At 40.1% G+C, this 14,443-nt stretch overlaps 2 protein-coding genes across 3 annotated transcripts in view; one reads left to right on the top strand and one right to left on the bottom strand.

The window, feature by feature from the left end:
• c30h1orf174 (chromosome 30 C1orf174 homolog) overlaps nucleotides 1-14,443 on the top strand; it is a 21,099-nt gene continuing 6,656 nt past the window's right edge. Inside the window, exons 1-2 of one of the 2 annotated variants that reach the window (XM_055659403.1) lie at nucleotides 1-220; nucleotides 11,325-11,426. In XM_055659403.1, coding sequence (XP_055515378.1) covers nucleotides 179-220; nucleotides 11,325-11,426 — 144 coding nt within the window. In that variant the 5' untranslated portion in view covers nucleotides 1-178. Of the gene's footprint in view, nucleotides 221-6,280; nucleotides 6,652-11,324; nucleotides 11,427-14,443 lie in introns of those variants that run through there. The other variant, XM_055659405.1, reaches the window with a different exon arrangement.
• dffb (DNA fragmentation factor, beta polypeptide (caspase-activated DNase)) overlaps nucleotides 8,835-14,443 on the bottom strand; it is a 27,883-nt gene continuing 22,274 nt past the window's right edge. The window contains exon 7 of the mRNA XM_055659407.1: nucleotides 8,835-9,137. Within this exon, the coding sequence (XP_055515382.1) occupies nucleotides 9,119-9,137 (19 nt within the window). The 3' untranslated portion in view covers nucleotides 8,835-9,118. The remainder of the gene's footprint in view (nucleotides 9,138-14,443) is intronic.

The raw sequence follows: 14,443 nt of genomic DNA on the forward strand, positions 1-14,443 counted from the left end.
GCGGCGCCGACACCTATGCAGAAACCTGGTGTCAATCCACGCTTGTTGGATTCTGCGGTGCGGGGTTTACAAATTCTGCAAAATCCTTGTCTGATGAGGTAGAGCCCAGACCGCCAAGGATGCCTGCTGTGGTATTGCCGCCGCGCTTGGGTTGCCATGGAGACGGTCTCGGCCCCTGATGAAGGCCTGGAGTCTGCAACAGGCCGTTCTCGCCCCTTCAGTAAGATCGTCAATACGTTACCTCAGCGTCTCTTTCTTGCACTGAACTGATATGCATTGATATCTAAGATAGACACAAAATGCTGGAATAACTCAGCGAGTCAGTCAGCATCTCTGGAGAGAAGGAATGGGTGACATTTCGGGTCGAGACCTTTCTTCAGACTGAAAGTCAGGGGAGAGGGATACTGAGAATATGGAAAGGTACAAAGAGAACGTAAAGTGTGAAAACGACAGATCAAAGCAGACGGTGATCAAGGAAATGTAGAATGGTCCATAGTTGGCTGAGGGGAAGTTGACAACGAGGCATACAATCAGTAAAATTAATCAGGGCCGTGAAACTAGTCTGAGAACTAGAGTGGGTGGGGGGCTGAGAGAGAAGGAAAATAAGGGTATATCTAACTGTCTTGTATACCCTCAATGATTGAAGTAAAAACAGAAAATGTTGGAAACGCAGCAAGTCTTCGAGAAGAGAAACAAACTTAAAAGTTTCAGTCCAAAGGCCCGTCGTCAGAAGGAGGCAGGGAAAGGGTGGTGGCATCTCGGTAGAGTTAACATGGGGATTTGAGTGACTGTTTTGCCAGTCCACATGTGAGACCTTGTTTCCTTTCAGTGTGATTCTCCAACCCACTCCCTCTCTTATCTATCGATCCGTGGCCTCCAAAAGTGTTATAATCCAACCTCATGCACGTTTGAGAAACAGCGAGAGACACAAAATGCTGGAGTAACTCAGCAGGGCAGACAGCATCTTTGAAGATGGATAGATGAAGTTTCAGGCCAGGGCCCTTCTTCAGACTCATTAAGGCTACTTCATACTGTTTCTGTTGAGAAACAGTGTCTCATCTTAAGTTTGGGCACATTGCAGTGTTTGGGACGTGATAGTGAATTCCACAACAACGTAACTTTATTTCGCTGCATCAGTCATCTATCTTTCATATTTGCTGAGCTTGTATTTTTTTCTGGAATAAAGAAGAAACATCCAGACTGTTCTGATGGATTTGGTCCTTACCTTCATTTCACACTCGCCATATTAATTTGTCTATGTTCTCACTCTCCAACTGCTCCTATTCCTCATTGAACAGATAGCCATAATAACAGCCTTTCACTATGATCACCCCAGGTTTACCCTGACAGGGCAATCCCCACTCTGCAGCTTCACACATTTTTTGTATTTCCTTCCCAGTTTTGACAAAGGGTCTTCAACCAGCAATATTAACTATTTCTCTTCCCAGATTCAGCCTGACCCATTGAATATTTACAGCATGTTTTCATTTTAGATTATTAACATAATTCCAAAGATTTACCCCAATGTGGGTGAGAAATTTGTTCTCAGTTTCTGCTCCAATTATTTGAGAATATGGCAAAACACAAACTGCTGAAAGAAGTTACCAGATCAAGCCAATTTGGAGGAAATGGACAGATGACATTTTGGGTTGGGATCCTTCTTCAGACCCTGAAAAAGAGACCTGACCCAAAATATTCCTTCTACAGACATTGCCTGACCTACTAAGTTCCTCCAGCCGTTTGTTTGTTGCTCAGGATTACAGCATCTGCCGTTTCCTGCGTCGCCATTTGGGACTATGGCCACTGGTTCTTGACTTCCCAAGCAGAGGAAACATCAATTTGCATCTGATGAACATTGGTGTGAAATGGTAATTGTGCTTTCTCTCACAGCCACTGAGTATCCTTGGTAATTTTTGGTAATTTCTGTTTATATCTGCATTTACTCTGCCAAGCCTCATAAAAAATGTCATGTTTATCTGTTTTTGGTTTCTTGGTCCCCCAAAATATTCCAAATGGAATTTAAACTGGAGGTGGTGAAGGGAGGGCTTAAGCCAGAAAGGGTTATTGGGAAGAAAGAGCTACTTTAAATTTAGTTGCATCTGGTTGGGTAACTATAGTTGGGTGGAGATTATTCCATGCTTTAATTGTGCGGGGGAAGAACGAATTGCTGTATACATCTGTCTTTGTAGCTGGGATCACAAATTGGATCGAATGCCCTCGTCTGCTCCTAATTGGTTTGGGTTTGGTGTAGGTCTTGTAGTCTATGTCGAGCTGACCATTTAACATTTTGTAAAAACAGGTCAAACGGTGAGCTTCACGTCTGTCTTGGAGAGGGTTCCACCCCAGAGAATTCAGAAGTTTGGTGACACTCGCTTCTCTCTCATAGGTGTTAGTAACAAATCGAGCTGCCTGTCTTTGGACACGTTCGATGGAAGAATTTTTTTTATTTGTGTATGGGTCCCATGCTGCAACTGCATAGTCCAAATGAGGTCTAACGAGGGTGAAGTATAGCTTCTCCTTGACAGAAGTTGAACAATGATGAAAGTTGCGCCTCAGAAAGTTTAGGACACCTGTTGCTTTCACCGTTGCATGATGAGTCTGACCATTCCAACGCAGATCATTCTGCAATTTGATGCAGTTTGTCTGTGATCAGCTCTCATTCTTGTCTTTGCTGGAGACTATAGATCCTCTATTTAATTTTCTCTCATCGAACTACCACCTCATCCTGCAAACCAATGTGATGTAGCGTCATTGCTGTTCCCCCATCACAAGTACCCTTTTTTAAGTAGATAGACCAGATTTAAGTGGGGGAGGATCCTTGGATTGGATGTTTTGTTCAGAACAGTTTACCTCAAAACAAGCGCTTCTCAGAATATTCATGACTCAAATGGAGGTGTGAGATGGTGCATTGCCAATGATACCTAGCTATCTTTGCGCATGATCATTCAAGGGGAAAAGGAGCATTTGGGATAGCAATACAAACCTTGAAGCTGTGTAGTTGGAACACCCAAGAGCACAGCATAAAAGGAATAAGGACCACATCACTTCACAAACTACATGGTTCAAAGATTTCAGCATCTACAGTTTCTTGTATCTCCATGTTACAGCTCCACTACAAAATCCCCTCAAAAATGCCTATTTTGAAGACGTTCTCTCTCCAAGGGAGTTCTGTAAGATCCTCTCACTGCTCCCCCTCTGTGATTTCTGCTGCCCACTTGATCTTCGATCATGTTCTGACCCAGACTTGCTACTACAGCCATGTAGATTTCCTCAGTGTCTGAAGAAGAATTTTGATCCGAAATGTTACCTGTCCATTCCGTTCACAGACCTGCCGCCTGATCTGCTGAGTTTTCCCAGCACTTTATGCTTTACTCTAGATTCTAGCATCTGCGATCTCTTCTGTCACCGATCACCATTAATGTATGGTTCCACCCACAATAAATAAATGGCAGATGGAATCATAAATGTGATGCCAGAAAATGTTCAGTTGGGTGAATGCTGGAATTAAGAGAGCTTAATGAGTTTACATTGAGTAAACACGCTTAAAATTGGCACAAACGTAGAAAACAAATGCTGGAGTAACTCAGCAGGTCTGGCAAAATCTTTGGAGGATATGGATAGGCGACGTTTCAGGTTGGGAAGCTTCTTCAGATGGGTCGGGTGTCTCAACCCGAAATATCACCTACAGTGGCTTGCAAAAGTTTTCATACCCCTTGAACTTTTCCACATTTTGTCACGTTACAACCACAAACATAAATGTATTTTATTGGGATTTTATGTGATAGACCAACACAAAGTTGCATAATTGTGAAGTGGAAGGAAAATGATACATGGTTTTCAAATTTTTTTCCAAATAAAAAACTGAAAAGTGTGGCATGCAAAAGTATTCAGCCCCCCTGAGTCAATACTTTGTAGAACCACCTTTCGCTGCAATTACAGCTGCAAGTCTTTTGGGGTATGTCTCTACCAGCTTTGCACATCTAGAGACTGAAATCTTTGCCCATTCTTCTTTGCAAAATAGCTCACGTTCGGTCAGATTGGATGGAGAGCATCTGTGAACAGCAATTTTCAAGTCTTGCCAGAGATTCTCAATTGGATTTGGGTCTGGACTTTGACTGGGCCATTCTAACACATGAATATGCTTTGATCTAAACCATTCCATTGTAGCTCTGGCTGTATGTTTAGGGTCGTTGTCCTGCTGGAAGGTGAACCTCCGCCCCAGTCACAAGTCTTTTGCAGACTCTAACAGGTTTTCTTCCAAGATTGCCCTGTATTTGGCTCCATCCATCTTCCCATCAACTCTGACCAGCTTCCCTGTCCCTGTTGAAGAAAAGCATCCCCACAGCATGATGCTGCCACCACCATGTTTCACAGTGGGGATGGTGTGTTCAGGGTGATGTGCAGTGTTAGTTTTCCGCCACACATACCGTTTTGCATTTAGGCCAAACACTTTAATTTTGGTCTCATCTGACCAGAGCACCTTCCTCCACATGTTTGCTGTCCCCCACATGGCTTGTGGCAAACTGCAAATGGGACTTCTTATGGCTTTTTTTCAACAATGTCTTTCTTCTTGCCACTCTTCCATAAAGGCCCGATTTGTGGAGTGCACGACTAATAGTTGTCCTGTGGACAGATTCTCCGACCTGAGCTGTGGATCTCTGCAGCTCCTCCAGAGTTACCATGGGCCTCTTGGCTGCTTCTCTGATCAATGCTCTCCTTGCCCGGCCTGTCAGTTTAGGTGGACGGCCATGTCTTGGTAGGTTTGCAGTTATGCCATACTCTTTCCATTTTCGGATGATGGATTGAACAGTGCTCCGTGAGATGTTAAAAAATCTTCGGATATTTTTTTATAACCTAACCCTGCTTTAGACGTCTCCACAACTTTATCCCTGACCTGTCTGGTGTGTTCCTTGGGCTTCATGATGCTGTTTGTTCACTAATGTTCTTTAACAAACCTCTGAGGCCTTCACAGAACAGCTGTATTTATACTGAGATTAGATTATACACAAGTGGACTCTATTTACTAATTAGGTGACTTCTGAAGGCAATTGGTTGCACTGGATTTTATTTAGGGGTATCAGAGTAAAGGGGGCTGAATACTTTTGCACACCACACTTTTCAGTTTTTTATTTGTAAAAAAAATTGAAAACCATGTATCATTTTCCTTCCACTTCACAATTATGCACCACTTTGTGTTGGTCTATCACATAAAATCCCAATAAAATACATTTACGTTTGTGGTTGTAACGTGACAAAATGTGGAAAAGTTCAAGGGGTATGAAAACTTTTGCAAGCCACTTTATGCATGTCTTTCAGAGATGTTGCCTGATGCACTGAGTTACTCCAGCACTTTGTGCAGCACTAACCAAGATTACAGAATCTGCAGTTTCTTGTGTCTTCGCCTTCCTGGCAGGTTTGCCTCACGCTCATTGGAGTTTTGAGAAGTGAAAGATCTCTTTGAACCATTTAACGTTAAAAAGATTGAATTCTGAGATTTTTTTTCTCTTTATAGGTAATTTAAAATCAGGCGGGGATAGTTACTGAATAACATGCAGAATTTATTTTCTGAATGTTGGGGTCCTTTAGCATTCTCTCAAAATGTTGCAGAGTCTACGGTAGATATTTAGACTCTAAGGTTGTCAAAGAAGGTAACAAGCCCGAAAGTGAATGTAAAGCCAAAATCAAATTAGAGATTATATTACTGAATGACAGTGCTGCCACCAAGGGTCGTATGACCTTCTGCTCTTATATAAAAAACATGTAAATATCGCTTCACAAATTAAATAGCCTAATCTGAAATAATTAGTTAGAAAATCACAGGCCATCAGTTGAGAAAGGGAGTACATATAATTGTTTGCAATACATTACTGAATTCCAAGTTACTGTTAAATTCGAGTTTTATTCTAAAATATATAATGTGACCCCCATTAATTAGTGACAAGCATAATCCAAACAAGCTCAAAAGGGCACATTTCTGACGCTGTGCCTGAGACTTTTGTCATTAGAAACTTTTAACATTACTGTAAAATAGACAAGTGGGAAGAGTCCAATGCAGTAGATTGTTTTTAAATTGTTAACTTTATATCATAACTGTTAATATTGCGAATAGAGTGAGAAGAATGAAGGCAAGGGTTGTTATTCTCAATACTTTTTGTGCGTTCACATACGATGCATTATGGATAGTTGACATCTGTCAGAACAGTCCAAGGCTTTGTTTCCAATTTGTGCAGCACATGCCGGATGATTGACATTTTCAGCGTTTGCCGTTCTCAAAAATGGCGGTGATCGAGGCAACCAGATAAACAATCTACTGCATTGGACTCTTCCCACTTGTCTATTTTACAGTAATGTTAAAAGTTTCTAATGACAAAAGTCCTATTGTCTCAGGCACAGCGTCAGAAAGGTGCCCTTTTGAGCTTGTTTGGATTATGCTTGTCACTAATTAATGGGCAGTGATGGATGTGTCGTTTGCCCAATGAGTACAGGAATTAGGCCATTGCTTAGTCGAGTGGGTTGTGACTTGAGTCCGTTCTGTCTGGAGGTTGAACCACGCAGAAAGTTCCAATGCTTCTGGCGACCCAGTTAAAACCCAGCGAATGTACGCAGATAGCAAACATATCGCGATTTTGATCTAATATGAAAACGAAACAGGTAAGAGCTGGCTGATTGTTCATTATACATCCCCGTAGCTGTGAAAATGCAATTTGAGATTCTGAACCTGTGACTCGGCGGCTGAAGTGTTTGGCTTCAGAAAGTTGGGTCTTTAATCGCGGCTTCCTCTCAAATACTGAGGTTTTCAAGTTGTAATTAAACAAAGTAAATCTGTAATTAAACAATCCCTTCTTTCATTTCACGAACCTTGTCGTTCTACCGGCCGAATAATGTTTACAAACTATTGTTGCGACCTCGACTAATCGTCAGAAGTCAGGAAGTGTGTTCGGTTTCGGTCTGTCCTATCGGTTGGCCTTCCCCACCAGGAGCGGGCTAGCATAAACATTGCTCTGAAGTTGATTTCGGTCTAAACTTTGTGCCTTCCGCCACAGTGATGAATGCTGTGGTGGATGTTTTGTGTTACATTTTTTATTGTATGTTCTTTTTTATTGTACTGCTGCTGGCAAGTTCATTTCACTGCACTTCATTGTGTATGTGACGAATAAATTTGACTATTGACTATTGATTTGGAACAGAAGTAACCTGGAAATAATAAGGACGCCACTGAAGGACGATTAGTAGTTTAAAATGTAATTGTTGGGGGGGCAGAATATGCCTCTTCCACGCTGACACCAGATACCATTGACATGCTGGATTTATTTTGTGCTAAAAGTTGCTAAAAGTTTTCGGTCGTACATGTTTGTCGTTTGAATAGTGGGTGGCAGCTAATGTCAATGATGTGTACATTGAGCTAATAAAATATATTTAAAGACATTTGCAAAATTGATTTTACACAGTTCAAAATGTTGATTGTCATTTTGCTCAACAAATATAACAATAACGTACATCGCTATCGGGTTTTATTTGCACTCTCATCTGGAAAATAAACGCGTTCTTTACAAATAAACTTTAGCTTCATGATGAAAACTGTGTTCCACGGAAAATTGAGAGCCAGTCAAGTTTTTTTAATTTTTCTTTGCTTCCAAAAACATGCCTGGTTGAATAGGCTAGTGAATATATTAACAAAGGAATATGTCTGTCTTAAATTATCTCATGTATAGAAGCTTTGTGTGTAGTTGACGTCAGGTTTTCAGGGTGGAGATATAAATATGTAATCATAATTTATATTTTTATATTGACTAAATCATTTCTTCAGTTATTTCGCTTGTTCTGTCCAAAAGATGCTTGGCTACAGCTTAGTACTTGAACTCCAACAGCTTTAAGTACTTTCACCAAATGGGCATCCAGGCAAGTGTGGGCTTGCACAGTGAATGCAACATTCTAATTGAGTTACATTTGACAACTTCACTGAAGTTCTTTGAGGATGTAACAAATAGGATGATCAGTAGAGAACTATTAGATGTAATATATTTGGATTTCCAGAAGGCAATTGAGGGAAATATCTAACTAATAGAAAACAGTCAAGATGAATGGGTTATTTTTCAGATCAGAAATGAGAAACTAGCAGGTTTACACAGAGTTCAGTACCTGGGCATCAACTACCTACAATCTATATTGATGGATGGAGGGACCGAGTGTAGGGAATTTGCTAATGATGCAATAATAGATATGCTAGCAAGGCTTAAAGATATTTTAAATGAGTGAGCAAGCAGTTGGCAGATGGAGTACAATATGGGAAAAAAGTGTGTTTAAAGTGAATTTGTTGTCCAGAGAGGTGTGAATCTTTGGAATTCTCTCCACAGAGAACTCTAGTGGTGGAATTACTGAATATATTCAAGATGGATATTGATCAGGGAGTTGAGGAAAATGTGGGAACAGTGGCATGAGGTCAAGAATGAATGGTTGATGTTCAGAATAATTGGTGGACCAGGCTCATGGGCTGACTGGCCCATTCCTACTCTTTCTGTTATGCCCTTGTGGAGTTTTTTGATGGTGTCGCAGTGGAGTGGAATAAGGAGCAGGAATGTATGTGATTGTTTTTTAATTTATTATACATAAAGTAATGGTTGGTCATCTTCCTGTATAATTCTCTGCAACAGTTGCAAAGTGCCTGTTTATGCTTGCAATCAAGCTATCAATTACTACCATGCCTTACAGAGTACTGAGCAGTACACACATTGGAGAGTGACTGTGAAGAGGATTGCTATTTGATATTTATTTATTTTCCATAATTCAGGATAATTATAGCATCGTACTGGAGGAGAGTTAACTCTGCCAAATCAGGAAATAAACCTGCTGCCAGTAATTCAGAATCATGCCATCTTATTTGTACATGAAACTTACAATATTTTTCACAAATACTCATCATAATAACATAGCAAAACTGTAAAGAACTATGATTATAAAATGATTTATCCGTCCACCACCAACCATCTACCACTTTGCTATTTTTCTGAAATAATGTTTTAAACTCTATGGTATATCCTGGTGATTTTTCTCAGTTTGGGTGCTTCACCTTGACACTAATCCTGTTCTGTAGAAATCTCCATGTATGGATTCTTCATTGCTAGTGGGAACCCAGGTCACTGCAGAGAGGAAAACACAATTTAAAAATAGAAATATCTTGAGGGATAAATATAAGATTAGAAATCTAACATACTAAATTGGGAAAGTGTTCTTCTTGAATATATTTTATTTAACTTTTAGTTCAGGAATTAGTATTATTAGACTTACAAATATTGATCATCTTTTTTTAAAACATAACATAAACAACAATCCTTTGAATATATGCTTATGTGGCACGGGGACTGTCCACCTCAATTTGATAAGTTAGTCAATTTCCATTAGGAAATGATGAAACCTAAAAGATTCATAAATTACACAGTCACTTTAGCTGTGGAAAGAATTACTTTAGTCAAGCTGCAGTTTTATTATCAAATTCATATAACTGTATTGGAATTTCAGGACTGCCTGCAAAAGGTAAAATAAAGTGGCTGTTCGAACCTGTGCCATTGACTGTTGAGCCAACTGTTGCCTAATTCACTTTGGTATTTTCATCAACCGGACCCTAAAACAATGACAGCAAGAGAAACATTGACACAATAATATTAATACAGAGGGTCTCAAGGACCCTGTGAAGAAGACCTTGGTAGACAATGTCTCACAGAAAATCTAACTGTTTCGTATCAATAGGAACCACATATCCATAATGTCAGGACTTCTCTGTTATTGTCAGCTGAAATGAACACTTTGAAGATGTCCGAAGAAGGGTTTCGGCCCGAAACGTTGCCTATTTCCTTCGCTCCATAGATGCTGCTGCACCCGCTGAGTTTCTCCACCTTTTTTATGTACCTTCGATTTTCCAGCATCTGCAGTTCCTTCTTGAACATTTTGAAGATCTTCTCAGCTGTGACTTTGTACATTTACAATAGTGGCCTTCATTTCATTCCTCAGCAAATTTCCATGACGGGCTTCCCACCACCCCGACGAACAAGAAATCACAAAGGCCTTGTGCAACTGAAAAGCTGTAATTATGACATGACTGTTTCTCTATTGGATTTATAAACTCTGGCAGGGATGAACCTGAGTCACACATCTACAACTTTAAATTCATGTTTGAGAAGAGAATATGCCTGGGGACCCTAAAGAATAAGATTTGTGGCAGAAAGCCAACCTTCATCCATAGTCACTCAAAGACTAAATGGGAGGTGTAATGGTGAATATAAAGTGAATAGGATACAGTGTCAATTGATTTACTTGTGCTAATGTTGTGAGCTTCAGTCAAAATGTTGCAGGGATCATGTTTCCAATTTGCCTTTCAGATACACATTATGCATTGAAATTTTTGGAAATAATATTAAAACACACAATAAAAGATTTGACACAAGATGAATGATTTTGAAGACCGCACAGAAAATGAGAACCGATGCATAATTGTTGAAACAAATTGGGGATAGAATTAGAGTTCAAAAATTATTGACTCTCCAGTAAAGCTCCCACAATCCATCATGCTCAAGACTTTGGTGTTGAAATTAGAGATTTTCTGGACTATTTGGATGTCATTCCTAACAAACATTTAATTTGTTTATTTTTTAAATCTTCTTCTTCTTAAGCCCTTTGTTCCTCTTAGGGAGCATAAGCCATTGACAAATGTCCTCCATTGTCGGTTGTTGGCAGTTCTTTCAAGATCTCCCCAGTTGAGCCACTCTCAGACATTTCTGTCTGGACACCTCTTTTCCAGCGGTTCCTGGGGCGACCATTTCTTTAAATGTTACACTATTATACATTTTCCAATTAACCCTTTCAATTTAAAGTGTGCACCAAAGCCAGGCCCCAGGTGAGTCAGAAGGCTATGTGAAATCTGGGCCGGACAAGTCGAAAAAGAGTGCATGAACTGAGGCCCAGAAGGGGTGTGTGGGAACCTGCGCCAGTTAGTTGAAAGAAAGCGCAGAAAACAATACTGAGTGAGCCAAACCAGAGGGATTTCAGGATGATCCAATAGTGGATTATCAGAGTTTTACTGAAACCTAAAAATGAAATATTTTGAAGATAGACACATCATTTGATACCAGGTAGAGGTGTCTTAAAGGCTGCATTAAACTATTCAGAGATAGGTTGCAGCTGCATTGTACGTAGTATCCATAATTACTGTTTCAGGATAAAATGTATTTCTTAAATCTTGAAATATCACAGATTGAGACAGATGTGTTTTCTAACAAATATAACTTGCATTTTATTTTTAATAAAATAATATAACCAGCATCTTGTTTCAGGTTGGAGTCCGGCGCTCTGCACGTCTTCAGAATAAGGTGCTCTACACTGCAGCCTCCAAACAGAACATCAAGGATGGCAGCTCAACACACAAAGCACCGGGGGTAAGAAAAGTGATTATTCTTTGTGTGTATGGGTGGGTGGGTAGTAGGGTGTGGGTGGGGGGGACCTATGCTATGTATGCTGTAATTGCCTGGAATGAACAATAATGAAATAAATTAAGAATTATTATGCTTGAACACTGATTAGAAAAATCCAGGTACAGTTCTGACAGCTATTCACCCTGCATCTTGGACAACCTTCACTGCCAATGATATTGTTGCTCAGAAAAGTAAACATGGACTGCCTGAATATTCTTTGAGGATGGATCCTCCTGAGCAGAAGTTCCCATTTCCACTGGTGCTTTTTTGCCACCATGGCATGGTATTTGACTCCTGTCCTTCCCCTTGCCATGATCGATGCCCAAAGCCTATATTTCTTCTCTAGAAAGTGATTTTTAATATGCAGTGCAGTTCCCTGAAATTACCAATTTTATGCACGGTCCAAACAAATCTTCAAGACTTTGAGGATCCCTTTTGAAAAGCAGAAGTGGGGGCAGCCATTAGAAATTCTGTCAGCAGTGTTTCCTGTTCTTTATTAATATGAAACTAACTTGCCTCAGTCACCGCAGTCAAATCGCAACTGCACGTGGATTGATCACTCCAGTCTACATGTTGCATGTGCTGTATAGCAAAAGTCACAACAAAAATGTGCATTCATAGTTCGTGATTGCAGTTAAAAAAAAGTAGGCACTGTGACATTAAAAACAAAACTACATGTCCAGTTTCATGGTCCACTGATCTTTGCATACGGGTAAGATCTTATCTGGACAAGCATCGGGAAGTTGAGAAGTTCCTTCTGCTCGACTATATAATTTCATCGAGTTAAACCAGCACTGAGAAAACGTAGGTGTCTACAAACCTCGCTCAGCCTGAACTTGGGCAAATGAAATGTGTACGTCTTGGAACAATTTGTTCACTCTCTGTGAGACAAACAGAAACAACTTAATGGGATCACTCGTTTGCTTGGCTTGGCAACATATAAACATTGTTTTCTGAGCATGGCAGACAATACTGAGCAAAAACACAAACAACCTTTGTATATACTGTACTATTTCATAATCTGATCTCTTCATGTCCTTCTTCTCAGGTATCCAATGTTCAAGGTAGTTAATCGTTCTTCATTTCCTAACACATTTTAGATATTCGACAACAAGGTTCATTTTCCTTCCAAATTACTTTAACCAACAGAACTTGAGTTGTAAATCCTTGCAATGATTGCGTGTGAATGGGATATTCATCCTACAATAATCCATTTGGAGCAGTCTTTTATGATGTCACCCGCTGTAATGGTCTGGAAAAGTAAATTATTGCTTTTCACCTTAGCAACAGAATCTTATGACATCAGTCAACTACAATTAGAACTACAATTGGAACAATCTGATGGAATAACTGCACAGTATGGGCGTAGCGTATTCAGGGCATTACATGTTAGTGCACATGTGATGACTAGTAAGCAGTGAACACATCACTTCTGTCTGTAATTTCTGTCTGAAAAATGGTCTTGACCCGAAACATCACCCATTCCTTCTCTCTAGAGATGCTGTCTGCCCACTGAGTTAATCAAGCATTTTGTGTCTGTCTTTGGTGTAAACCAGCATCTGCAGTTCCTTCCCACACAACACATCACTGAAGTCAGTCAGCAAAAAAGACTGATTTCATTTGTCAGATATAAAATATGGATCACTCCGGATGGAAGTAGCTTTTTACAACATCCCATTCACTGCAAATGTGCTGATTTAAAGATTGCTTGGCCACTTCACACTTGACACGCATTATGGTACATGGCGTTTTAAACAGACTAGAGCCAGAGGAATGGGGTCCAAGTCACATTATTTAGTTGTGGTTCTACTAGAGTATGCAGGAAATAATGCTTCTGCTTTCAGTTCTTCAAGGAGAAATATATTTAAAATCTTTGGCCGTCAAAGGCTGTAGGACCAGGATCACAAACATTTAATGGGGAGGTAAAATCAGATTAACCCAAAGCCTTAACAGTTCCTCTTTTTCAGAGTTTAGAAATACAGCACTGAAACAGGCCCTTGGGCCCACCGAGTCCACCCCGACCATCGATCCCCGCACATTAACACAAGCCTACACAATTTACACTTATACCAAGTACACAAACCCAAGTCAATTAACCTATAAACCTGTACGTCTTTGGAGTGTGGGAGGAAACCAAAGATTGCGGAGTAAACCCACACAGGTCGCAGAACGTACAAACTCCATGCAGACAGCACCCATAGTGAACCCGGGGCTCCGGTGCTGCAAGCGCTGTAAAGCAGCAACGCTACCGCTGCGCCACTGTCCTTCTACAGATGCTGCCTGCCTGTTGAGCTTTATCAGCATTTGTTTGTTTTAGTTTCAGATTTCAGCAACTGCAATTTTTTGATACCCGACTGTGCTGTCATTTACTTTTATACCTGAAAAGATTATTTGTTACTGTTATGAGTGATTATTGCGTATTAAGTTCTGAATTGATGCCCTGGAGAGATCTAGGTGAACAAGTTCAATTAACTGCTGAGATCAATTTCAAGTTTAAAGTTATGTCCGGTTTTATTATTGTTTGTGTGTGACAGGCATGTTTTTAAAATCACAGTCACTTTTTAAAATCTGTTTAAAATTGCCAAAACATTTGGTCACATTTATTTAGCAATGACTGTAGAGTTGTTCAAATTTTAGTGAGGGATAAGGGTGAAGTTCGTCTTTTTCGTCATATTTCCATATAAATTATGTCAATCTTCCAACATTTTTTTTTAATTGTTTTTCCTTGTCGGTACTTCGGTTTCCTCCCACTATCCAAAGACATACAGGTTTGTAGGTTAATTCGCTTGGTAAAATTGTCACTTGGACGATAGTGTATGTGTGCTGGGATTGCTAATCGGCACAGACAAGGTGGCCGAAGAACCCGATTCCATGCTGTATCTCTAAACTAAACTAAAATATATTGCCACGGATGAAAACATATTGGCTGCCTTGCTTCTTCCATATAGCGTATCAAAATATTATGTTGGCCTGTCACAGGG

Source organism: Leucoraja erinacea, chromosome 30 (assembly GCF_028641065.1).
Source record: "Leucoraja erinacea ecotype New England chromosome 30, Leri_hhj_1, whole genome shotgun sequence".
Lineage (NCBI taxonomy): Eukaryota > Metazoa > Chordata > Chondrichthyes > Rajiformes > Rajidae > Leucoraja > Leucoraja erinaceus.